The sequence below is a fragment of the Branchiostoma floridae genome, chromosome 11 (assembly GCF_000003815.2).
Source record: "Branchiostoma floridae strain S238N-H82 chromosome 11, Bfl_VNyyK, whole genome shotgun sequence".
NCBI classification, from domain to species: Eukaryota; Metazoa; Chordata; class Leptocardii; order Amphioxiformes; family Branchiostomatidae; genus Branchiostoma; species Branchiostoma floridae.
The window spans coordinates 6791625-6817010 of record NC_049989.1 but is presented as its reverse complement, the minus strand read 5'-3'; the positions used below and the strand labels follow the sequence as shown (position 1 = coordinate 6817010).

Genomic DNA, 25386 nt, shown 5'->3' with positions numbered 1-25386 from the left:
GTCAAGGTAAGGCATACAAATTAAAATTCAGAGCTGATACTAAAGGCTTGAAGCAAAAACTTTCTCACTTCTTGCACAAAGACTCCATATTTACCTGTCAATCTTGGGGTATTGTTCCTTATCGACGTCATGCCCATGGCATCCCCTCCAGTATGCTCCACTTCTTCCAACCACAGCTGCATTCTGATGAACGGCTCTTTTCCCTTCTGTGTCAACTTGGACCACGGTTTGGGATGCGCTAACATGTCACTGACACTTCCCTGTGAGAGTCCTAACACCTTTTCCCCGAACACCTTCTGTCCAATGGCAAGCCTTGCCAGGGTGTCTTTGATTTTTCTGGTCAGGTCCATGGTGTCTATGTCGTTAAACTTCTGGTACTGGTCTGAGGTGAGAGGGGGAGGCACGGTTCGTGGCGGCTTGTTGAGTGGAGAGATGGTGGGGAGGGAAGGGTGTGACATACCGGCAAAGTTTGCAATGGTAGTGTAGCTAGGCACTGGTTCTGGTGATAATGGTCGAGTGGTTGCGATTGACATTAAGCGTGATGATAACGCGGACATCGATGTGATTTGCCGTGCCGAGGAAACTGGAATGATGGGTTCGGCACTGTTCAGTGTAGATTTTGTGGCTGTGGGTGCCGTCGACACAACTGAAGTTGACGCCACGACTGTGTGAGAAGGTGTCACATGTAAATTGTCCTTCATGGAAGCCACTGATAGTGGTGGGGGTCGAGGAAACTGGAGGTCTGTAGACTGTGCTAAGGTAGGAGAGCTTGGGATGAGGGGAGACATGTGCGGAGCGATGGATGTTGTGAGGGGGGAGGAAGGGACGGGACTTATTCTTGTCAGGGGGGACGTAGGAAGAGGAGGGGGTATTCTTGCTCGAGCTTGTTGTGCTGCCATCTCCTGCCGCGCTCGCTCCAGAATCATGGCGATGGCGGCATCAGATTCAGATGGGTTAGGCCGCACAGGGTCTGTAAGACACATGTCAACTGCTTTTACACCAGTGGATTTAGATGCATGGTTTCTGACATGAAACACAGGAACACTACATGTATTCATACTGTCTGGAAAGCATTTTGCATTTGTATTAATATTTTGCATTCTGTATGTTCAGATGTGATCATGTGTAAATCAGTTGCTGTACATGCTTTTTCTTTGGATACTGTATTATGTCCTTAAACATAATTTTTTTTTAAGCTCAGACTTATCATATGAAAATGCCTTGGGCTGTAATACATTGTTCATAATTATCATACATATAGCCAATACAAATATTACCCTGCAAATAATGGCCAGTCTCAAAAGATACTTTTGTATAAGCATAACTAAGGTCTTACCATACACACCTCTGTCCCTGCCCTCTGCTGCCTTGAGTTTGGCGATATTTTCTTTGTCCTGAAGCCATGAGTACATTTTGATGAAGGGTTCCCTTCCCTTGGAGGTCAGTCTGGACCAGTGCTTAGGTTTGGACAGGATCTCACTGACCGATCCCTGGCTCATGCCCAGGACATGCTGGCCAAACACCTTCTGGCCAATGTTGTTGTGGAGTAAAAGGTCCTTTACTTGCCTGGCTATCTCCCTGTAAGCATTTAAACAATTCAAAGAAATAGTTAAGTGGGTTGTTCTGATGAGAACGAATGCAGTCTGGTCTAAAATGCAATGATATGCATTTTCTTTGCTCTCTTCATGTATTTTTTTAAAATCCATTTTCCATTAAGTCAAACAAAAATATACAGACATTACAAAATAAACAGATGAAGCCTCCTTGTGCAGTTGTTTCTTACAAAGAAAATTGAGAAATTTCTTCATGAATTATGATTTAAAGTTGGAGACAGAGAAAGTCTTCAACATAAAACAATACCTAAGTTTTCAAGTTCACAAGACAAAAGATCCACATTGACATGTATGGGGCTGTAAACAAGCCTAAGGCATCTCATGCAGAAGTTGGCACTACATGCAGCTTACTATTCATTCTTTAGAAGTTACACCTTTTGAATTATGAAAGCTATATAATGATGGCAATTATCAAGTAGCACAGATACGACACTCAACAACAACGACTCACCAAGTGTCAAGTTCATCTGCTCCAGTAGAGGCCGTCGCTGTCGTCACGTTAGCTCCGACCAGTGGTACGTTTGCTGGCAAAACAACCACACGGCTTGAGTTGCCGTTGCTTGCCACTTTCCCGTCCTGAGAATTTTTATCGTGATTGACTGATCCGTTCTGGAAGGAAGCAGCTATTTCCTCACCAAGCATTGTGGTGAATGCAAGCACATTTTGTTGGTCCAGGGCAGAGAGGCCCACCATCCCCGCGGGTTCCAAGCTTCGCCCTGAGGACCCTGCAAGAAAGGTATCACACAGCCGTTCTCAGGGACAACTGACCAAACTCAAAACTGATGGCACGTTTGGATCATCTACCACCTTCCATCTTTCCAGAAAAAGCTATCTTTGTAATCTTTCGATACTTTTTTAAAGTTACATCTAGGGATTTTTGTACATATTTTATCAAGTAGGGCACTTTTTCTGGAAAGAGAAGGTGGAATATTTCAATTCAAAGCCTGCAACAAGACCACTCTTGAAAGGACAATATTTTCCCATTTTTTAGTAAAAAAACTGATGAATCTGGAATCCCAACTTCCTCTCAACTCAGGCCGCAGTTTTAAATGTGGCAGCACTGAGAGAAAGTTGAAAACTAAACTTCTTAGGATCAAAATCATCTTAAAGGAACACTTTCCTTCCTTGTGTGATGGTCTTGCTACAGGGTTATAAGGTTGTTCTTCCGCCTGCCGGTTCTGAGCCTCTCCCACAGAAAGGAGTTCAAACTTTGAAGATAAAAGGTGAGCCTCGGAAACTGCAAAAGTTTTTCAAAGGTAGAGATTTACAGATACGTACATGTAGAGAGTGGTCTATCTTCACACCACAAATCTCTGAGGACAGCTCTCACAGCTGTAGTAGATAGGCTGTACAGCCTTACATAGAAACGAGAAATTTAAGACAAAGTTTGAGAACAAAAGATGGAAAGACAGAGACAATATTCTCCAGGAGAGGCACAGGTAGCAAGCGGTCGATACGATAAAATTTCACATTTCAAGACTTTGGACGGCAAAACCTTTCTTGCAGATCCCAGGCTACCCTTCTTCAGTACCAAACAATCATCTGACCTCACAAGTTATTTCTACCTTGCCAATGGGAGCCAACTGGAACAAAGCCAGCTGGCCCAGAGGTGAAACACCCAAGCCAAGTTCATTGTATTTAGATCACCACAGACAATGCTATGGTATTAAATCAGAGTTATCTCGATTTCGATTAGTATTAGAGATCTTCCATGGGACAATGCATTTATCAAGAAATCTTGCCCGTAGGCTTTACAACTAAAGGTAATTTCTTAGTAGGCACCGGATGTGACTTTTACATTGAAGTGAATCTCTAAAGATAAGAAATACACTCATCTTGCAATGTACTGTTGAAATGTACAATGTACAATTATCATTGACGCAATCAAAATTATAAGCAGAGCATATTTGACGAGAGACAAGTTGCTTAGAAATGACTACTACGCACATTTATTGGGAAAACCTGCGGTGTTAACAATTTGACACCACTAAGCCATAGAAAACTGCATGGCCAGGTCACTATTTTTGTTCTACCCTTGTAATCAGATAGAAATAAGTCTGTTGAAATATTGCATGAGGGCCTTAGTACCTTCTCATTAAAATGATTTATTTCTTATAATTGACTATCTCAAAATGAGAAAATTCCACTCGGAACAATGATGGCTTTGTCTTATACAAAACACTTTGTAAGAGTAATTATATTAGATCCAGGATAAGTACCCTTCGTCTAAAAAAGTTTTTATAGACATTCACCTGCAATGCATGATATCACATATGTTCACTCAATCTGTAGCGGAAGAACTTGCCAGTGGAATCCCTTCATGCGTGTATAAAAATGTGTCTGTCTATGCAGTGCAATGAAGCCACTTGTGTATGTGTAGTGCAATGTAATTCTTCACCTACGAAACCCAAATGATATTCTTTTCTTTAACCTTCTGCCCACTGAAGTAACCTTTAGGTATGCAATATTTTGGATTATGCAGCCGAGGGAAAGTTAGAGCTACTGTGCTGTGCTGTGAGGCATGATGTGTTAAAGCCTGGAGCTGTACCTGTGAGCTGACTGTTGGACATCTTCAGAGTCGTGTTCTCCGACTGCAGGCTTCGGTTCTTCTCCAGAAGCAGGACCTCCAGGGACTTCCCATCAGGGTCCTAGAAGGGAAGGGTGATACAAGACATAAAGAATACACACTGCTACACCAAGCTGTATGTAGCTCACAAATCAGATATTGTATACTATCACACATAGCCATATACTGTAGGCTTCAAGATTCAAGCCCTACACGAGTACACACTGTCTAATTACATTTTATCGCTTGCTAATACATGCAGCTTCTACCTTCTTATCTACTGCCACCACTGTGTAGTGTGTATTCTCAATTGTCATCATTGTCAAGTGTGTATTCTCCAATGTCATCTCTGTTTCAAGTGTGTGTTCTTTGTCATGCCTGTCAAGTGTGTATTCTTTATTGTGTCATGCCTGTCAAGTTTCTTTTCTTTGTTGTCATCAATGTCAAAAGTGTATTCTCTATTGTCACCATTGTCAAATGTGTATTCTCTACTGCCGTCGGTGAACGGGCTCCCTATTGTCAAATGTGTATTGTCTGTTGCCATGTATGTTAAGTGCATATTCTGTCGTCATCTCTATCAAATGTGTATTATCTATTGTCGCAACTGTGAAGTGTGTATTCCTCTGTTCTACTAGTGATGTTCACAAAGGCTGTCAGATGTGTATCAATCACATTATCACCAGTTTGTCATTGTCTTCATTGTTAAGTTCAGTCAATGCCCTTCAATCCTCACCACAACAAACATGTCAAATAAACATTTGTTCCAATGATCACTGTCAAAATAATGTATATCACACATACATGTCCATGAACCCTTTGTCACCTAAGTGACAGTTCTTCCTTACCTCATTGTCACTACTCTCTTCCCTCTGGCCAAACTCTGTTGACTTCATGATGCTGGAAGATACAAGAAAAATCTCCACAATTAAAAAAAACATCACTAGGCATAAACCTTGGTCAACATAAGGGGACAAAAACGTCCTTTTTGTAGTTTTAGGTATCTTTCAAGCTGCAGTTTACTATTGAGTAAACAGGAAATTTAAAGGGAAAACACATTGTATTCACTGTGGAAATGTTATACCCTTGAATGGCTGTCTCCAGGACCTGGGACAGGAATTTGTTGGGATGAACAAAAATTTCACCACGTTCATGATCAGTACATAAAATTGATGAAAATGTTTTATGAGCTTAAAATGACAGATTTTACAAGGAAATCAAAAACACTGGCTCTCTAACAATGAGAGGGATGGAAAGAATTTAAAGCTGGAGACAGCCCTGTGCCCTTCATTCTTGAGAATTGCATTTTTTTAACATTTATCTCTCCTTACCCCAGCTCCCTTTTGATTTCTTCATAGTCCTTCTGTGTCTGAAGTTTCTCTTCCAGTGACCTGAAGGCCAGGTTCTTCTTGCGTACCTCCTCTTCCAACCTGGCAATCTGCGATGAGGTGGACTCACGTAACGAGGTCAGGGTACTCTGCAACCGCTGGACATCTTCCACGAGTTGGGCAACCTGTCAAAGCACAAAGATCAATGAAGTGAGTGATTATCAAAACATAATCAAACTATATTCTAGGTAATGTGGCAGAAGCCTTTAAGTAGGAGAAGGGTCAATGTAAGTGTTTTACGCTGTGTTTTTGAGTCTTTGTTACTCCTTAGCGGTCTAGGTTCATTTGGATCTGGACCCAATATCTGCTTGGAAATTTGCAGAAAGCAGGATTTTTTTATATCAATCATTTCTTTAGTCAATGACTATCAGCAAATTTAAAAGACAATTTCCACATTTTCTTGAACTTCTATTCTCCACACTATGATTAGCAAAAGCTTATATAGGGTGTAGATGATATCAGAATTGAGGATAATGTTTGTCCGGAGAGGCCAATATTACTAGAATATCTCCACTTGATGTATTTGTCTCTACTGTGCCCATGGCCTTTTGCAGGATAAGCTGATATCCATCACATGAAGCATAAGTCTGTGAAGGGCACTTATGTCAGCAACGGAAAGGCTTAAAGCATGCAAAATTACCCATTGGTGTCTAGATATAATTTCTCATTATGTGCTGTAGGAAAGTCAGACTTAGCATTCTTTTTCTTCAAGCTTACATGTTTACTGCTGAGGAAAGTTTGTAGGAAATATCTGTTGTTCTGTTTTGATGCTATTTCAAGCACTAAAAAGTATCATACTTTCATCATGTTCTGTAACAATGCATTTGCGAGTGGAAGTAGCTCTAGTAATAGCCGTTCTATTACCAATTAAGAGTGTGTACACTGTATTACTTAGTTACAGGGTAAGGCAGCAGGTGAGGATTTTCACTAGACATCTCTCCAATTTATAATCACATAAGAGTTTGGACTGGTTTACATCAATTATCAATATCATGCTTGTAATATACAACTTAGACACAGTTGTTTTTCCATCTACCTCTCTCTCCTTGGCAGCCACCTCCACCTCTAGACTAGAGCGTGTGAGGATGTCGATGGCCTGTTCCATGGTGGGAGCCTTCTGCATCTGATTTGCCAGGTGCAGCGACTCGTTGGCGGACTTCAGCTGTTCCTTCAGCGTTTCCACCTCCCTCTCTGCCGTGGCTGCTCTCTGATTGGCTCGTTCCAGGTCTGTCATGATCATGTCCATCTCGTCCGACCTGGAGAAATGTTGTGCTCTATTTAAGGCTATGCCAATTGATTTCCTTGGTTCTCGGATTTTTGAAAATAAAAAGCGAACACCATAGAAGCATTGGGCAGGGAGAAAAACTTGAATATGACTGTATTCCCTACATAAAGAGTCCACCACGGCATACACCTTGGCCTCTGGCTTTGTTTTTATTATGTTTTTCCAGCTAAGCATATTCTTTTAAAATTCTTTTTAAATCCGAGAACCAACCAATCCAACTGGTGTGCGTATCCTTCTCCCTTCTATGGTAGTCCTTTTGCAACAACTTAAGATTTGTATTGGCCAATCAGAAGTTGTAAACTTAAAGCTAATTGCCTGACCAACAAGGTACCATGAAACATCTATATTGACTAGAGGTATGGAAAACTATACTCACTTTGCACTGTTCAGCTCATCATATTTGGACCTCAGCTCAAAAAGCTCAGCATTAGTAGAATCCAAAGCTGAAGTATGAAGCCAGGGAAAAAAATGAATTTCAAGATGTCTATCAAAAAGATATGGGCAAGATGTCCAACATTTGTAGTATGGATTCAATATATTCTATCAATGATTGATTTTGTACAAAAAGGAAAAAAACAGGATTAAAATCAGACGTACCATTCTGCAGGGTTGTAGATTTGTGCTCAGCCTCGCCCAGTTTAGTAGCAACAGACATCTGAGTCTCCTGGAGTTGTCTGAAAATTACCGATGATAACTATCAATCATGAAGTCTATATTTAAGTATCTAGCCCAATATTTTGCCTTGATCGCCGATGCCTTCTGTTGCATATTGTTGTCAACTTTATCTTTCGAACCTACACTTTACATGAAAAAATTTTTACCCTTTGTTTCAAAATGCTCTACTTTACAACACATTTGTTGCAAATCCCTTCCATTTCTGACTGTGTGGAGTGTACAAACATGAACCCCAAGCTAATCCTTTAAAAAGGCTGGGCGGCTTGCCCCCCATTAGCTGTAAACATTCAATGGCTCCTGCAGGAGTCTGACAACGTGGGGACATTTGTCACAAGTGGGTTGTGAGCTTATACTAGAGCATTACGTAATAATGCTAAGCCCAGACCCTTGTTTTTGTACTTCTCTTTTGTTGAACATTGAATTTTCCTCTACATACGCCCCCCCAAAAAAGAAGAAATGACAAGCTGAGTTAACCATATATTCATGCTCACCTTTCTTTTTCTGCAAAGGCCCGCTGCAATTCCTTTTCTTTCTCCTTGGCGCGCCCCTGAGCCAGGGACTCCATTTTCTCTTCTGTTTCTCGCAGCTTTTCTCGCAACTGTTTTATGGTCACCTCTGTTAGGGAACACAAACAGTAACATGTATGTAAAGGATAGAATTAAACACATTTGATACAAATCAAATGGTAACCGCATATGTGAAACTGAGAAGCTTGATACGGACTATAAATGTAAATCATTGAGTATGGAAATGTAAGCAAATTGTAGGATGGATAAAAAAATGCTCCTACTCTCTTCCCTTGCAACAAATTGCAAAAGCACTTTATCATAGTTTATGTCCTTTTTTTACAATTCTTTGACACATTCCAGTAACTGAAAAACATCCTATACTGATTTCAAAAGTTCATTTCATAAAATTCAAATTAGAAAAAAATATTCTTCACAAATACATGTACTGTCTAGTTACTAGTATATAAAACTATTGTTCTCTTTCAAACCCTCTTTAGCAAGTATCACCTCATCACAAATGCCACTACAACATTTCATCTTTGTGAAATTTAAAAAAAGGCTGAAACTTAAAAACAAACGTTTTCTAACATTCTACAATATCATACTCCATATGCTGACCTTGGTTCTTGACCTCAGCAAACTCCTTGTTGTATTCTTCCAGCGTCTCGCGTAGCTTCTCATTCTCCACCTCCACATCTTGCGCGCGCTGTACCTTCTTCTGCAGGGCCTGGCTGTGCTCCAGCACTGGGACAGGGTCTGGGCAACAAGTGGGGCATCATCAGCAGGGTTACACTGGCAAATGGAGACTTATTTGTTTCTCATTAACCCGGGAAGAGACAATCTGATGGGAAAATCTAATCACTGCAAGATCTATCAATCTCAGGAGATGGCAGGGAGGTATTGTAGCAATCAGGAGTTCTTATTTTATGGACAGTGATGCTTGCCTGTTGAAACTATATTTGAAAACTTGAGCTCATGAAAAGTTTAGCAATTGTTATTCGTAAGTTTATGAAAGAACTATAACTTTCAATGATATCCTTCTTTTGTGTTCATCTAAATGTACATTTTTTTTATTTAAGGGAAAACAAGAGTTCAGATGTTAACGGTCACCTGACTCCCATATACATGTAGTTGACTAACTAGACTGATAGTGATATTTAGGCTACCCTGAGCCTACCCTTTTGTCTAACATGTGCATGTACATCTGAATGCAAGTGTGCTGTAATGTGGAGGAATAAACATGTACAACTACAAGTGAAAAAAGGTACCTGGAATGTCAATAAGTTTTTTGTAGACTGAGAGGAAAGAAGCCTCTGCAGCTTTGCTCCTTTTGGACAGGTTATCCACCTAAAGAGCAACAACACACACAGATATAAGATTCACAACTTCATAAGTAGAACTCTAACAATCAATATCCTGAAAAAACATTTTCAAAAAGAAACAGAATGCAAAGATTTGTTACACAAGCATGAATATCATTTGAAGAGTTGTAATGTATTTGTTTGGTGTATAAATGATATGTCTCCTTGTGGATTAGGCCAGTGTCACCAAACAGCACCTTCTGTCCTCAAATTATGCCTGACATGACAAGTCTGGCCTGCCAACTGCCCTACAGCAGTAAATTATTCTATGATAAATCACACAGTGCTTTGGCTACAGGAGCACAATAGACTTACTCTAAGTAGTGGGATATGAGGAAAAAGGAGGCAAATGCCAATTGAAATAGATATGCTTTGAATATAGAAGCATTGACTTTTTATCAAAATAAGCAGTACTTCCTTCAAACAATGGAGCTTTGCGACATAGTGCACAAGATTAGAACACAGTAACAAATTTAGATGATTTTAGTTGAAATTATACTTAAGTAAAATAATCAAATGTCTGTAAGAAAAATCTGAAAAATCTTTGTCTAGGTTTATTGAATTCAATTGCACAACCTTTTAGTTTTAGAATAGATAATCTGTACGTATGTCTACAGTTACAAGTACTAGTAGAGGGTAAACTCATTTGTCTTTCAGCAGACATGCTTTTCATCAAACAGAAAACTGCTGGCAATCAATACAGACGTGTCACCAACTTACCCCTACACAAATAAAGATAAAGTCGAATAAGTTAGCAATCAATAGACAAAATAATGAGACTGAGAAGAGAAATAAAGAACGGTATGGATCATCAATATGTGTGTGATATATGCGAGGCGTTGCAAAATCAATGTAAATGTTGGATGTGACATGATGGCATTTTACAGTTGTCCCTGTTGACAATCACATTCGCTTCCTGGGTCTTCTGTCATTGAGAAGTATTCAAAATCAAATGAACAGTCAAGCCTGAGGTCTGTAATATTATGCTAATAACCATATAAACGAAAAGGGAAGAAGCTTATTTACTGATTTGAAGTCTGCATCATTCCATCATACTTTCACAAGACCAATCTGTGAAACAGACTGCTGAGGACAAAAATTCCTGTCGCCATAATACATGGTTTTTACATTAGCTACTGACAACAAACATGCACAGTGGACACATAATGACATCTATGGGAATCAGAGAAACCTTAACTCACCAAGACCCTGGAGAATCTCCAAATTTTCCAACCCTCATCCTACGAACTACCAAAAAAGATCCCAAATCGGTAGAATCGCACTTACCTCTGCTTGGAAGCTTTTCAATAAGGGTGCAACAGCTTTTCTTATGTCCTGCAGCAAAATAAATGAATGTCAAAGTTTAAGATCCGTTCTATCAAGCAGGATTCCAAAGTTGGGCGAAAACCTATCAAATTGGCATTCCCAATCAGTCCACACTTGGGATTGATAGTTGTACTCCCACCCAAGTGCTACTCCAAGAAGATACAAACCTCAAATTTATTCATACCACCATTAAACTCTGCCCCGCTCTCCATTAGATGGCGGGTGGAGATTTATGGTCGTCATTAACGGGGGACCCGGTCTCGAATATGACTGGATCTTCATGTACGACAGCGCTTTGATAGCTTAATAGGACGAGCTAAACGCGTCTTGTGTTCGGCGTTGCGGAACAATCGTGCTGCGATAGGTACGCATGATGGAAACTTATGGCGTGGAAAATCATCTTTTATCCGATGGGCTCTAATCACCGGCAATTTCTTGATTGGTGACATGTGAAGTCGGAAAGGGGAGTTTTATCTATGGACGGTTTCTCTTGCTTGATTGAATCAGGATGACAGGGCAAAACAAGACTCAAACTCAATAACCTGTAGATCCTGAAAATTGGTTTTCCAAAGTTCAGGGAGTTAATGGCATCAGATATGTGACACTTTTCGGGATCTTTGCGAGCAAGTTTGGAAACTCTAAACGTTTGTCATGTCTTCACAAACTTGTCAATGGATGCCCAGACTGTATTACCTTAGGAGTTAGCTTTATGATGGTTCTACAAATGGACATCAGCAATAAACTGTCAACACATGCCTTTAATGATTAGGTTGATCTTCTTCCAAATGGTTTCTTTGCATCAAGCATGCTAAAATGGGCCCAGCTGCAAACCTTTATTACATGCACATATTGAAGGTATCGCAGGTATGCCCAAATATGCTTAAAAATGTATACAATTACATGTCAATAAGTCCCAAAGGAAAGTTCTACTGTCTAAATATTTTCATCTTTTTGACAAATATCTTATTCTACTGAATTCTTATTCTCTCTGAATATAAGAGTAAGTAAAACCCAATTGCAAATATCAGATTGTCAATTGTGCAAATTGTCAAATTTTGGAGAAAACAAATTGCAAGTTTACATCTGCAGCCAATAAGCTAAACAGCGATATGATTTTATCATTGAAACATATGTCAAACGATTACTGCGTACTTCAATAAGATGACACATGGTGTGCAAGGGACATATTCCTGTACCTCAGGTGTATTTTTCTTGAACTCCCGGCTTTGTTCAATGAGTCTCTTGCGGGACTGATCACTCTCATCCTGGCGGTTGGCCAATTCTGTGGCAGTAGAGTCCAGCTCTTTCTGTAAGTAGAAGATGAAAGAAAATGAAATTTCAGGGACAACAGTGATTTGATTTCTTTAAACATAATAGTGTTCATATATCAGCGATGCACGGTTACTGGGAAAGTGTAGTGTTATTGTCCAGGGCTCAAAATACTGGTGCATGTGCATCTTTGTGCACCCAAAAAACGAGCTGTGCACCTAATATTAAACCTTTGCCAAAAAGGTTATGTTTTCGGTAGCGTTTGTGTGTGTGGGGGGGGGGGGTAGAAGTTTAGCATAACTCAAGAACACCTGGATGGATTTTATGTGTGTAGGTCTTGATGAGACCTGGAAACGATTAGATTTTTGGCTCCCGGTGGCTTGGTACGGTACTGCAGGGCGAATTCTGAGCTTGATATCTCGGGTTCTGGACATGCTGTGGTCACGATTTTTGAGCTTTTGAGGCAAGGAAGTGGTGTAGATTTGTACTAGCTGATATTTTTGGAACTACAAGAGCCGATTTAGTATCAAACTATTTTTTTTAATATATTCATATCGTACTTAGTTTGTTGCATTGCTTGTTTAAAATTTTTAAGTTAAGAGTTACAGATTCAAGTTCTGAAGAGAGGCAGTAAGGTTTGTGGTTGTTTTGCTAACAATCTACTTTATGTTGTGAACCCAAAGTTTTGTCTGTTCACCTAAATTTCTAGCTCAGGTACATCACTGCACCTACATGGATTCCCAAAAAGAAATTTTGAGCCCTGTTATCTTCCTTTTCATTCAGCCTTTCAAAAGCCTTTTCTTCCATTACTCTAATCTGTTGATTGGTACACTGAAAACACTGGTATAGTGAAAATTCATTCATCTTAATATCCGTAGTACCAGAACAGTGCGGAGTGAAACAATTACAAACTTGACAAATGAAGCAAATATATCAAGATCTATAGCAACAAATTGCAACCTTGAAGGTGAAAAAAATCTTCTTGTGAGCCTCAACCAAGGTCAAAAGGCTGATAACATGATTGCATACTGCTGTCTTCAAGGACAACCTGTTTTCCCTTTAGATGACTTGTGTTTCAAGCATCTTGACATTTAGCTGCTGTATCTCCATGACTGTATGTAGCAGCATTGGAGCAACATGTGCATACAAGTATCTTCTATTTCAGTTTGACAACTGCTTCACTTTGCTTGCAGACAACAGTTTTCTAATACCAAGAAGCGAGATGAGTCGGATGTACTTGAGTAGATTACACATTTATATGCACATATAAATGTATATGATTGTTACCATTGTTACATGTTTATGATTGTTTTCATATGACCTGTACTTAGCTCAGTGGGGCAAAAATGAAGGTCTTCATTCGTTGATACTGAGGTGTGGATTTTTACAATGTTGACTTTATCATATTAGTGATTGATTATACTCAGCTCCAACTATCAGGTAGTGCAGTATAATCTGTCAAATCCTACACAAACATTTATAAATTTGTATCTGTAAATCTACATACATAGTATATTCCCAAGAGACATCAGATTTCTTGCAACTTTGTTGACAGGCATGGCCCAGATTTTGTATGCCACTTGGGTCTGCCCAGAGTTATGAAAAATGGCCTCATATCCTGCCTGAACCAGCGGCCTGGAAAGTTTAATATTGGTGAGGCATTGGAGGCAAGATTGCCTGTCCGTCCCCTCATATCGCCTGGCAACTGGTGAGTGTTACGGCTGCCCTATGATATCACTGGAACAGTCCACTCTCAGTTTACGAACAGGGGGGATGCTGTCTTAATTAGTCACATTCACCTTCCCTACTGTTTTTGCATCAGTAAAGATATATTGTCTTTCTTGGGGATGATTTGATTTGTTAAATCTAATACAGATTAACTGTTTTTCAAGAAAGATGTGATTATAATAGCCAGGAAAAAAAAGCTACAAGTCAAGAACAAATACCAGTGGACAGAAATACCACAAGATAGATGATGAAAATAATTGGTCTTCAATACCATATGTATCATGATTCTTTCAGTAACATCCATATGAAATTCTCCACTGACTCCCAGCTCAAATGAACATGCTAAATTCTATCTGCCTAGTTTATTATATCGGTAAGTCTTTCATAATAATGCATGTTTCATTGTGGTAACATTACAAGGATACAATAATAACATAACTTGAGTTCCACTTTGAAAGCCAAACAGCTTTCTGCATCTTTTTCTGCTGCTGCTACAATGTGTAAGAGTCTGAATCTACTTATGCTTTTCTCACCTGTATCCTGGATTTACACAGTAACTTGTAACAGCTCACTCTGCCTTTTTTAACTCAGATTTTAGCACCATATTGCTGAAAACCCTACTACCACATAAACACCCCTTTAGTCTACTAAGTTGGTACAGTCTCCCTATCAATATTCCACACAAGGCATATCCAATAAAATCAATGGCGGGTCGGTTGATCCCTGCATAACGTAGATGGAAAAATCCCATTAGTTGCCATGGCAACAGCTAATATAATGTGTTTTCTGACACGGGAGAGCCACCCGCGCTGCCGCTATTGATTGCCTGCATTATCTAGCAGGCATTGCTTGTATAATCAATTTTCTGGCCGATGCAGGGAGAATGGGCGCTCTGTCCATTTTTCACTCATCCCCGGCTAGAAAACGTTCCTCAGCGTAACTTTGATAACGAGTCAAACACCCAAGGCGATGAACTTCGTAGAAGCTGTGTGCGCGTGATAGCATTCAGTACCGCCACATTCGGGTATCGGATTCTGTTTGATTTTGCTGCCATCCTCGTTAAATTTCGGGGCAAGAAATCAAATAACAAACCGGTCGGGGGAATCTTCGATATTGCAAGTCAAGTTAATTGCAATTTCTCGATCGAAGGCATTCGATACCCCAAGATGAAGCAATACAATTTAAACTGGGAGGATATTGATTTCAATTGCAAAAATGAGCAGAGAAGGTGCAATACTGAGAACCCAGCTGTGCTCATTGATTCAATTTGTATTGATTACCAATCAGAATCAAAGCCACTTCCCTCCCTCTCAATACTGGCTTTGAGAAACCTCATGAATCAGTTGCATGACAGCTGAGCTCACAGCAAAACTTTTTTGATCTATAGAGTCAAAAAGTGAAGAACTCGTTTAGAATGGCAGAGCAGACAACTCAATCAAAATATTAACGTTTTTAATACATATTGCCCTGTTTAAATGAAATTTAACAGACTTCTATCAGAATGTCAGTGCAAGTCAACGGGAAATAATTCATTTTAAAACTTCTCTTCTCTGCACATTTCATGCTTTTCTTATAAGCAAAAGCCACGACTGTATCCGACAATGTACAAGTTTGTACATGTACTAACACAAAATTAGTTTCACCACAGAAATAGAATGGCAGACTTTGGAGTAATGCCAGCCAACATCTCTGCCCTGTCACAAGTATGGTAAATGCATTTATGAAAATTATATGTATGACCTGAAGTAATGCTAAAGTAACAGACAGTTCAGAAACATACATGTACATCAAGTCACTTCTGGAAGCAACAACATTTTACAGTGTTGAATTTCTTAGCACATCACCTAGCAAGCTGCCGCTGGTCTTCACTCTGTCCAGTAGATGTGACTGTAGCCTGAAGTAATGAGGACTCCATCCCAGAGTCTATATGTCTGGCATATCAGACCTTTGCAGGCTATATACAGCCTTATATGTTCCCTATAAGTTTTCTTGGGGCAAAACTAAACTCAAATCCTGCCAGTACATCTAATTATGAAAATGTCTCACATCTTGATCCCACAGGCAAAAAGTAAATGAATTGGCCAAGTTGACACATACATTACCAATCTCGGCATGATGTATGTGTAAGCGCTAATAAACCTAACAGTGTATGTGCTTCTGCTTGAGTGGTCACAGAAATGGATTTTGTATGAGGTGTTACAACGTGATGAAGAGTTATCCATCAAAGGCTTTCATATCTCCTCCAGGGACAAAGCCCAATCCTCTCCTCTGGACGATGCACACATCAATCACAGTCATCAATACTTGTAGTTGTAGGACTTTTCTTAATAGGGCTATGTAACTGCAAAATTTTGAGATAAAGGAACGGCATTGTACCTGTACCTACACATATGCAAGTTTGGCCAATTATATGTATGCTATACAGCTAACCAATGGTGATAAATTGTCATTTTTACTTGAGGATTTCCATACTTCAATCTGACTACTGCATTAAAAAAGTTTTCCTAATTTTCAACAGCTTAATTGTCAATTTGACAGGATTTACTCTTAAACAAATGGTATCCACTAGTGTTTTAGTTTGTTCAAGTACAAGTATATATGATATCCATGTCCAGACCTGTACTTAACTAACTCACACACAAATTGTTTTCAACACAATCACATACATTTTCTTTTCTTTTCCAGGTTGAACTCCTAGCAGCTAACTTCTGACAAATTAATATTCTTTTACATGCAGAGAAAAGGTCAAAATTCATGGCAATTGATATCAAGTTAACCCTCTCCCTACTGAGGTAACCTTTTGCATCATGTTTATTTGGGATAAAGGGTTATGCAGCAGGTGGAAGATTGCAGGGATAGACTCAGGCCTCCGAATCCTCTACAAACTTGAGAACAGAAAAGTACAAAATCACTTGTTGATATATGATGCCTGACTGCAAAGCATTCTTTCATAATTGCTATGATGTTTTCATAATCTACTGAACCGTTAAAGCTGTTAGAAATATACTTTTATAACTTCAATGGATTTTTTCAATTCTATCCTGATGACTAGTGTTCCACACAAATTATTTTTCTCCACGAAACCTGAGTCGGGATGCAGACAAGGAGGAAAGCTGTAATAGTCTGTGCATTACTGTGGGACCTGCAGGCCTGAAGTGTGTCCGTTATGATTGGTGAGGCTGTTTCACAGGCCCACAGGTGGGGGCTTTGAGGAGCTTAACTACCTGCTCAGTGAGGTATCCATCATGTTAATCTGACAAACACATCTGCTAGTAGGAGCTATAGCTGCTGGGAAAGTTCTTCTGAGGAGTGAGGAGGAGAGGTGTCCCTCGTTTTACCCCTCCAGGAGACTCTCACAATTCTGGGTAGTAAATCTCATGTCAGTTTGTAAGCAGTTTTATTTCCTTCTCTGAAAACATAAGATCATGGGGTAACCTTCATTCATTCTGTGTGTAGCCTACATACATGTGTGCACAACTATTATGTGTTTTTACTGTTTATGAATGCATGAAGCCGTCATGTAAAGCTTGTTGTACATTATGGAAGGTAAGTACTTAACAAGCCCTCTGGGTTTACCAACACTGACATCCATCAAAACCAGCATGACTATTTAATTATATGAAATACATTTTATCACTGCTTTTTATACTAGATAAAATGGTTCGACTATAGTCCCATACACTCCAAGAGACTTCAGTAAAATATAGGGCTTCCTTTTCTTTCATTGGGCTGAGGTTTTTTGCCAGTGTCAACCTTTCAGTCCAGAATAAATATGTCGTACATTTTCTATTGGTATGAAAATATTGTGACAGTCACCAGTTCAACTTAAAGTTTATGGACCTTATGGATGTCAAGAATTATATCGTTTTGATTCGTTATAACCAATTTTACTTCATAGGCAGAATCTTCTACTTCACAAAAAGTAAAAAAATTGTCGAAGTATCATTACCAAATTATGGTTTTGAGCAATCACCCTATAAAGGTCATATATTACATATAAAACTGCTAGAAATTACATGTACAAGCCTCAAGCAAGTCAATAATAAGTTTGGCAATGCTGCATGGATAAGTAATTACTCTGCCCATGAAACACTATTGTGTAAACTGTAATCAACAAAAAAACACTTGATTTGTCAACTCGTCAATGGAGCTGACAGTGACATTGGAATCCATTTCTGTGACTGGAGTCCCCCTCTTATCCCAATGGATTGTTCTGCCCAGAAACAACACAGTTCTCATAGCATAATTTACCAATTAAACAGAGCTGATGTAGTCTTAGCACACCTGTGGTACAGTGAAGGCCTCCGTCCTTCTCGGGGCAGAAAACAGGTCCACATTGACCAAAATTCTTCTTAGAAAAATATATCACCACAAATATCAAAGAACTGTAGTTTCCTGGTTATTAGGGACATACACCACATGGTATACATGTAAGCTGCACTAGTCCCTGACCTGTGTATGTGTACCCAATATACAGCACCTGCCTTCATACATCATTCCACAATCCACATTCACACAGAAACATGATTCCTCAAACATTGGTCAATTAGAAAAATTGTGGGAACGAGACTCTCTGCCAAACTGTACTATTTATTCCTGTCACAAGTCCAAGTTCAATCTTTCCAAAACAATTCAATTTGTTGGTTCAAATTAATGCTGAATTGGGAAATTAACACAAAACAGAAACTGAGGAGAAGTCCCTGGCACACAAAGTGTCAGATACCAGTACTTTCTCTCCTCGCTCTGTTGTCATGTGTCTAGCTAGAATTCTACTTAAAATGAACATGAAGCAAGGCAAATAAACTGATGTGGCATAAAAGTGAATGTTTGTTTCTTTGCTTTGAGCAACTTGCTCAAAGGCCAACTAAAAAGTTTTTTAGCTGGACACTGGATATTCCAAAAATTATGAGCATAGCCAATACTTAACTCTTTGTTTTCCATCATTGAAACAATTTAAAGGTTTTAAATTTGAATCGTTTGATCAAAGTCCGAATCATGCTAATGCAAGATAAATGCGGTAGCCTACAAAACTAGTGTAAAATGACAAACATCTGGAAAAATGTTTAACTTTGTTTGGACATGAATTTCTTTGGCCTACCTATGTCTTAAAATGTCGGTACTTTGTCAAGGTTACAACTTTTTCAAGCATACTTCAGATTTCTTTGCAGGCTATGGGATTTTACTGTTCCATTGGTAGATATTTAGTATACAACATTTCAGCTGGGATGACTGTAATGTCGTTTCTTTGATCTACAGCCATTACAATGAAGTTTTTCTTCCGGACACAACTTCCATACATTTTACATTGACGACCAATGCATCTTAGCTCGAACCCAATTTGATTCAAATCACCCCATTAATGCTACCAGTATTCTCGGAGTGGTGTACCTGGACTATTAGATCATATCAAACACAGGAACACCATAGATAGAGAGCTCTGATCATCATAGTTATTACTGCACACACCTTCTATCTCATCTGCTTTATTTATTGCCGAGAGGAACTTTTAGTTAGGCCATTACTGCGTAGCTATAGCCCCGGCATACTAATCATAATTGCAATACAATTTCTCCGGTAATGCCTCACAGAGTTATCATAACTTTGGTCAGAGCACTTGGCTATAAATCTGCCGGCAATTTTCATTCATGTCACACCTCCCAAAATTGCCAATATTGAGGGTTCCCCATCGACGGGCATGCATCACTGACATTAATACTGGCTATTTCCTGAGACCTATAAATTTCAACGTTTGGCAATGACAGAGAAATTGATATTTTGTCCTTCCCACCAGCTTTGAAGGACTTCCGAAGCAATGTACCATACGTATGCCCCGACTATCAAACTCTGGGCATGTGAGGAATGAAAAACAGATAACTGGAAATAAATACATATCAGGTTTGGCCAACAGAAAGAAAAGCTTAGTACATATATATATACATTGTATATGATGATGTATACCCAGGCTTTTTTGGACAGCATATACATATATCATATTGTCCGTCTGCCAAATTCAGGTTGATACAACTTTCTCTTTCGACTTCCTTTCTACAGGGTTTAACAAGTTTTCTAAAATTGAACGTGTCCTATTGTGCAAGCACAGAAAATTCTTTACTTGCCTGAAATCCAAATAACATTTTTCTAAAAATGTATGTACTTTCACTTGTAGGATTGAAATTCTTTTACTATTGGCTCTATTTATGTGTGTTGAACAATGCTTGATGCCATGACTGTGAAAAGTAACAAGTATATCAAAACCTCACTCATGGAAAAATCTTCCTTGCCTGATCGGGCAAGTGGGGTAGGACATGAGATTGCCCGATTGGCACTTTCACTTGCCTGGGACAATTGGGCTAGTGGACTTTCCAGATAAAGATTTCCAGCATTAATCTTTAGTTCTAGAATGTACAGTGAGACTAAATCATACTAAATGTGGTAACAGAGAACTCAATACTTGCCTGCAACTTGCTGAAAATCAAATTTCATAATCAATTCTGGATTCCATTTCATAAATCATATGTCCTGAAAACCTTTCGTCTAGACAACAAAGCCTTGGGACAGAACCTTTGTACAGGCTAGCTGTGTAATGGGTATAACTGTAGACATTTGTTTCAGTTTACATACCAAAAGATCAATCCATTCATGTCTACTGTGAGACAAATTGTGCATTAATGAGGACTTTTAAAATTTGAAATCAGGAATATTCCTTTCAGGACATTTCTATTGATACAAGCATCATTGAAGCATGTACATTTTGTACTAGTAGCTTCTTACACAATAACATCAGGAAATAGTAACTACTACTAAGTTCTAACAAGTCAAGATATGTTACCCCAAAAAGAAATTTCAGTACAATACTATTACAAGTATTTTTTTTTATAAAATTATTAAAATAAATATATTAAGAAATTGTTGAATGATACGTTTTTCAAAAATGTTCTTCTTTTTTTTAATCCAGTCGGGCCTCTCTCTTCAAAGATAGGTGGAATGTAGACTCCCGTTGGAGTCTTCAGAAAGGGGCTGGGTTTTTTTTTGGGGGGGGGGGGGTGGTTGGGAAGGGCTTGGGGTTTTTTTTTGGGGGGGGGGCGTTGGTCCGCCATTTTCAATGTTGGCTATGTTCTCTTGTGCCGGGAAAAGGAGTTTGCCGAAAAATGGAGTTTGCTGTGGAAGGGAGTTTGCCGTGATAACGAGTCTTTGCTCCCTCCGGACGAGAGAAAACAACCAGCCCCGTTCCGAAAACTGCAACACGAGTCTAGGGGGAATGGCCCTTGGGACAGCCTGGAGCTAAAATGATATATGCTAGACATTTCTATGTACATTGAAAATGTGTTGATAAAAGTACAAGACATGCACTATTGACTAATGTAAAACTTAAAACGAATAACAATAGCAAGATGATAACATGACCATAGTAACAGTACATTTGTAATTTATTGTGTCTTCTGGTAAAAAGCCATTATCAATATATGGCATTTTTAACATTAATCCAACAAATTCATGTACTTTTATTTCAGTACATACACACATATAGCACACATGTACCATATATTGTACGGCAATCATAATAATAATAATAATACATATGAATCAAAATCCATAAATCCAGAGGGTGGAGCTTTGAGCCCTACTGTGCAAATTAGGATGTGGTTGTTTTTTTATGTTAAGTTCTGTATGTAAAGAGCACTCTTTATTGAGAATATGAGCTAAAATCACCAGCTGTTGCAAAGCAGCACTGCACTTGAAAAAAATGATGAATCTCCGGATCCTCTTTCTTCTATAAACTACACAGCATATCAGTTAATCCCATCTACTAGATATCAACTCACTTAACTAAGCTAACTAACATTCCATTGGGTACTTAAATTTACTGGGTGTTTTTCTTACACTTCCTTATAAGTTATATGTATGCAGTTATCATATTACACATATTTGCAAGGAGATAGTGTTCTTGACTTCACACTGTGTAAACAGTGGAGCATATCATTATACAAATAGTAGGCAGTAGATTGTAGAAATTGCATAACATCTCGTAGACGGCTATTTTGCGGCCTCAGTTTTAACTTGTTCTGTCCGCCTTGCCCACTTCTATTTTCTCAGCGCTCTGTGTACGCAAAATACACTACGCAGTACGCACTGACAGTGACACGTCCCGATCACAACTTTCCTTTGACACATAATTTAACTAGCGTGAACTCTCCCTGCTTCCCGAATAGTGTGACAACTCCACACAATAAACAGTCTGGTTAAGGAGACAGGCAACTTGTGCAAAGAAAGTGCGATAATTTCCGATAAAAAGTGTTGCCAAAAACTATCCCCCTCCCTACCTCCCGCACTTCCCCAGTCCGACGGACCGACGACTCCTCCATGCCAGATTTCCGCGCTTTTCTTTCCATCTAAATCACTTCTCAGTGCCGCTATGACTTAATCATCATTAGACACGACTAATAATCATACTCCTGTAGCAATGGTGACCATACAGTGTCAGAATCAGGCCTGAAAATGCAGGGAATCCCCCGTCTGCAAACAAAAGCCTGCACTCACAACAAACGCGCCATGTTGGCTTCTAATTGATTGATCCATAGCTGATAGCTATCAATTTCCAGGAAGAAAATTCGCAGAAAACAAAGTTTTAGGGACCGCCGTCTTGGATCACGACTTAAAGGAAACATCGGGGAAGAAATGTAGAGGATAAGGAGGAAGCAAAACTCACCTGGAATTGGTGTAGATCGAACTGTTTCCAATATTCCAACATGGACGTCGCGCTCCCCGCCGCCATGTTGGCGATTTGGCAATTGTCAATATCAGACTGGTCCACTCCAACATTCGCGCGGGGAGGGTCAGGATGATAATATCATTTCATCATTTTTCATGCCATTTTTCTTTGAAAAAAAATACGGATCTGGAAAGAGAATTATAAATTCTGACTATGCATGTGCTCCATATAAATAAGAAGCAAAAATCGTGTAAATAAACTCCTTGAGATGAATCAAGAAAAGTGCTAACTAAACAATATCAACATAACACGAAGTTAAATATACAGTTTTGTCATTGACAGTAACGTAAGCTAAAAAGAAATTAAAAAGGTAAATAAATGATAGCGCTGTTTCCGACGTCGAACCTGGACACCACGGATACACGAAATGTAACAGACATACAAGTAAGCTTCAAGTGAAACTAACGTGGAAGACAAGAGACAGCTAATTAAACAACTTGAAAGCTGAAACGAGAGTGTCAAACCTCCGAAAAGTGGTCACCCCTATAATAATCGGAGCACAACACATAACTCGGATTGCATACTGAATCTGAACATCTTAGTTAGAGTTTACATTTTCTTTATGATATCACAGATGTGAAGACTGTCATAAAGTTTCAACGCAAGACTCGTTTGCACTGATGATGACCAGTTCATATCTAACACAAAAGGTTAGATATGAACCCTTTATGTTGATGCTAAACCCTTTATGTTGATGTATCCATACCTATAGATATCCATATATATGTGTTTAGTTGTACTGTAAGTAGTTGTTATACATGTAGACCTTACGAAAGTCGCTGTACTTTTGTCGTGTCAATAAAGATTACCTATCTAACACAACTGGGGCATAATACGCGACACGGGTTGACATAAATTTATTTCAAAATCATAAGACTGATCTTGATGCGAATTAGACATAACCTTTATACATGATGCATTGACCACAACCCTCCATTGTTTCGTACAGATTAGTTATCTTCTTCAGTACATAATAGTGCGCTTATAGATAATGCAGTAGTTATTATGTTTTAGATTCACACAGGCACGTATCTTATTTCACGATCAGATACAAGTTCTGATATGCTCGGCGCAAATGATGCAAGTTAGTGTCAGTCCTATCTTTGACATAGTTTTCGCAACAACGGCGTAGATCGTTTGCATTATATCTGTGTATATAAATGTTTATAGTACAAAAAAAATATTATTTCCATACCCCCTCTTTCTCCATCTCCTTCCCTCCCTTCCGCCCATTTCTCCATCTCTGCCCTACCTCGAACATTCTCCCCTCTCTGTTTTCTCAATCTCTCTCTCCGTCGACGTCTCTCATGCTCTACTGCCACTGTACTGTCTCTCTCTCATCCTCCCTCTCTCTCTCTCTCTCTCTCTCTCTCTCTCTCGCTCTCTCTCTCGCTCTCTCTCTCGCTCTCTCTCTCTCTCTCACTCTCTCTCGCTCTCTCTCACTCTCTCTCTCTCTCACTCTCTCTCTCTCGCTCTCTCGCTCTCTCTCTCTCTCACTCTCTCTCTCTCTCTCGCTCGCTCTCTCTCGCTCGCTCTCTGTCTCTCTCTTTCTGAGTATAGACAAAAAGTTTCGGCTATAGATGGAATGTACAGCCTAACATTTTTCTTACTACTCACGCCTACTTTAGAAATGGTCCAGCGATAAGCTTGCTTGTATATTTTTTGCTGTTTGACCATTACAGTAGTGCTTACTTAATGGTCGTTAGGGGGGCCGGACTCAATCATTAGCTTGGCGTGCAAATCATCCCTATCGATCACGTGACGGCTCCCCAGGCGGTCGGGTTGTTCAGTCGTGCTGTGTAAATGACTTTCTCAAGGGCGAATCTGAGTTCGACACACCTATTATATTTCAGAGGACAACGATAAAGAGAAAGTTGTGTTTCCTATAAAACGTTCCATTTACGCATTTTCGTCTTTGTGCATTTCTAGCGTATGAAATACCGAGCTATTAAAACCTGATCTCTTTTATAGATAAGTTATCACTATTTTTTCTATTTTATTGCTTCAAATGCACACCATGCAAGCCGGTGATTTTCCACCCCAGTTTCCAATCTTGACGGTGGTCATAGATAATTTTTAAATGACCATTCCCTCATGTCGAAGTTTAAACTCGTATATAGTCATCTCGGCCACAGTTTGCAGAAATATGCGCTAAACTTTTTTTCAAATATCTACGACCCATTTAGACCCTCCGGTGGGTATGCTAAGAACGAATCTTGTTCCCATGCGCAACGCAAAGCGATAATCTCCGCCCCAGGACCGGTGTATCCCCGGCTTAGACTTTCTGGACTGACTGCGACATCGCCGCGGTTAGAGCTACAGTAGTTATATTTAGTTCCGTTAGTAATAGTCATGTGTGTCTTTCTTAAGGTACCCACCGGACACATCCATAGCTCTTGAAGGTTCAGTAAGGTAAAATGCAGAGGCGTAGACCGAAGTGTAGGAGGAAAGTGTGAGTCTCTGAGAGCTATGTTGTAGATATCTAGTGTCATATTGTCCATATCCGAGTAATCGAGTACAGACTTGGAGGACTACAGGATGCCTAGAGTAAGTACTAAACACACCTGTGCCGGAAGCACTGACTTTGCGGATTTAAAAAATAGTGAAAGACACCAAGCCGAATTAGCGAAGATATTCATCCCAAAACGGACATTATTCAAGGAGGTAGCCCGATTCGTGTCGAACTTAAAGGACAGCATCAGAAAATCCTCAATTTATTATTTTGAGAAATCCGCGTATGAAAGAAAACGTAGTTAGTACTGCATGCCCCCCCCCCAAAAAAAAATTCTATTCAAACCGAACAAATGATAAACTTAGACATTCAGAATCTGTTACCAGTAGCCAGTCTTAGTTTTTATTCGATGTGTTTATCCTGTTAATTATATGATTGCAAGTAGAC

At 39.4% G+C, this 25386-nt stretch overlaps 1 protein-coding gene across 4 annotated transcripts in view; it reads right to left on the bottom strand.

Moving 5' to 3' along the window:
- LOC118425436 (protein CASP-like) overlaps nt 1-22547 on the bottom strand; it is a 33187-nt gene extending 10640 nt beyond the window's left edge. The window contains exons 1-15 of one of the 4 annotated variants that reach the window (XM_035834246.1): nt 22425-22547; nt 11917-12027; nt 10682-10729; nt 9302-9380; nt 8652-8789; nt 8016-8139; nt 7447-7523; nt 7226-7292; nt 6601-6820; nt 5508-5689; nt 5025-5076; nt 4162-4261; nt 2065-2338; nt 1337-1578; nt 95-970 (exon numbers count right to left, since the gene is read on the bottom strand). In XM_035834246.1, the coding sequence (XP_035690139.1) occupies nt 95-970; nt 1337-1578; nt 2065-2338; nt 4162-4261; nt 5025-5076; nt 5508-5689; nt 6601-6820; nt 7226-7292; nt 7447-7523; nt 8016-8139; nt 8652-8789; nt 9302-9380; nt 10682-10729; nt 11917-12027; nt 22425-22490 (2656 nt within the window). In that variant the 5' untranslated portion in view covers nt 22491-22547. Of the gene's footprint in view, nt 1-94; nt 971-1336; nt 1579-2064; nt 2339-4161; nt 4262-5024; nt 5077-5507; nt 5690-6600; nt 6821-7225; nt 7293-7446; nt 7524-8015; nt 8140-8651; nt 8790-9301; nt 9381-10681; nt 10730-11916; nt 12028-22038; nt 22372-22424 lie in introns of those variants that run through there. The other 3 variants (XM_035834245.1, XM_035834247.1, XM_035834248.1) reach the window with 3 other exon arrangements.
- Between the last annotated feature and the right edge of the window lie 2839 nt (nt 22548-25386).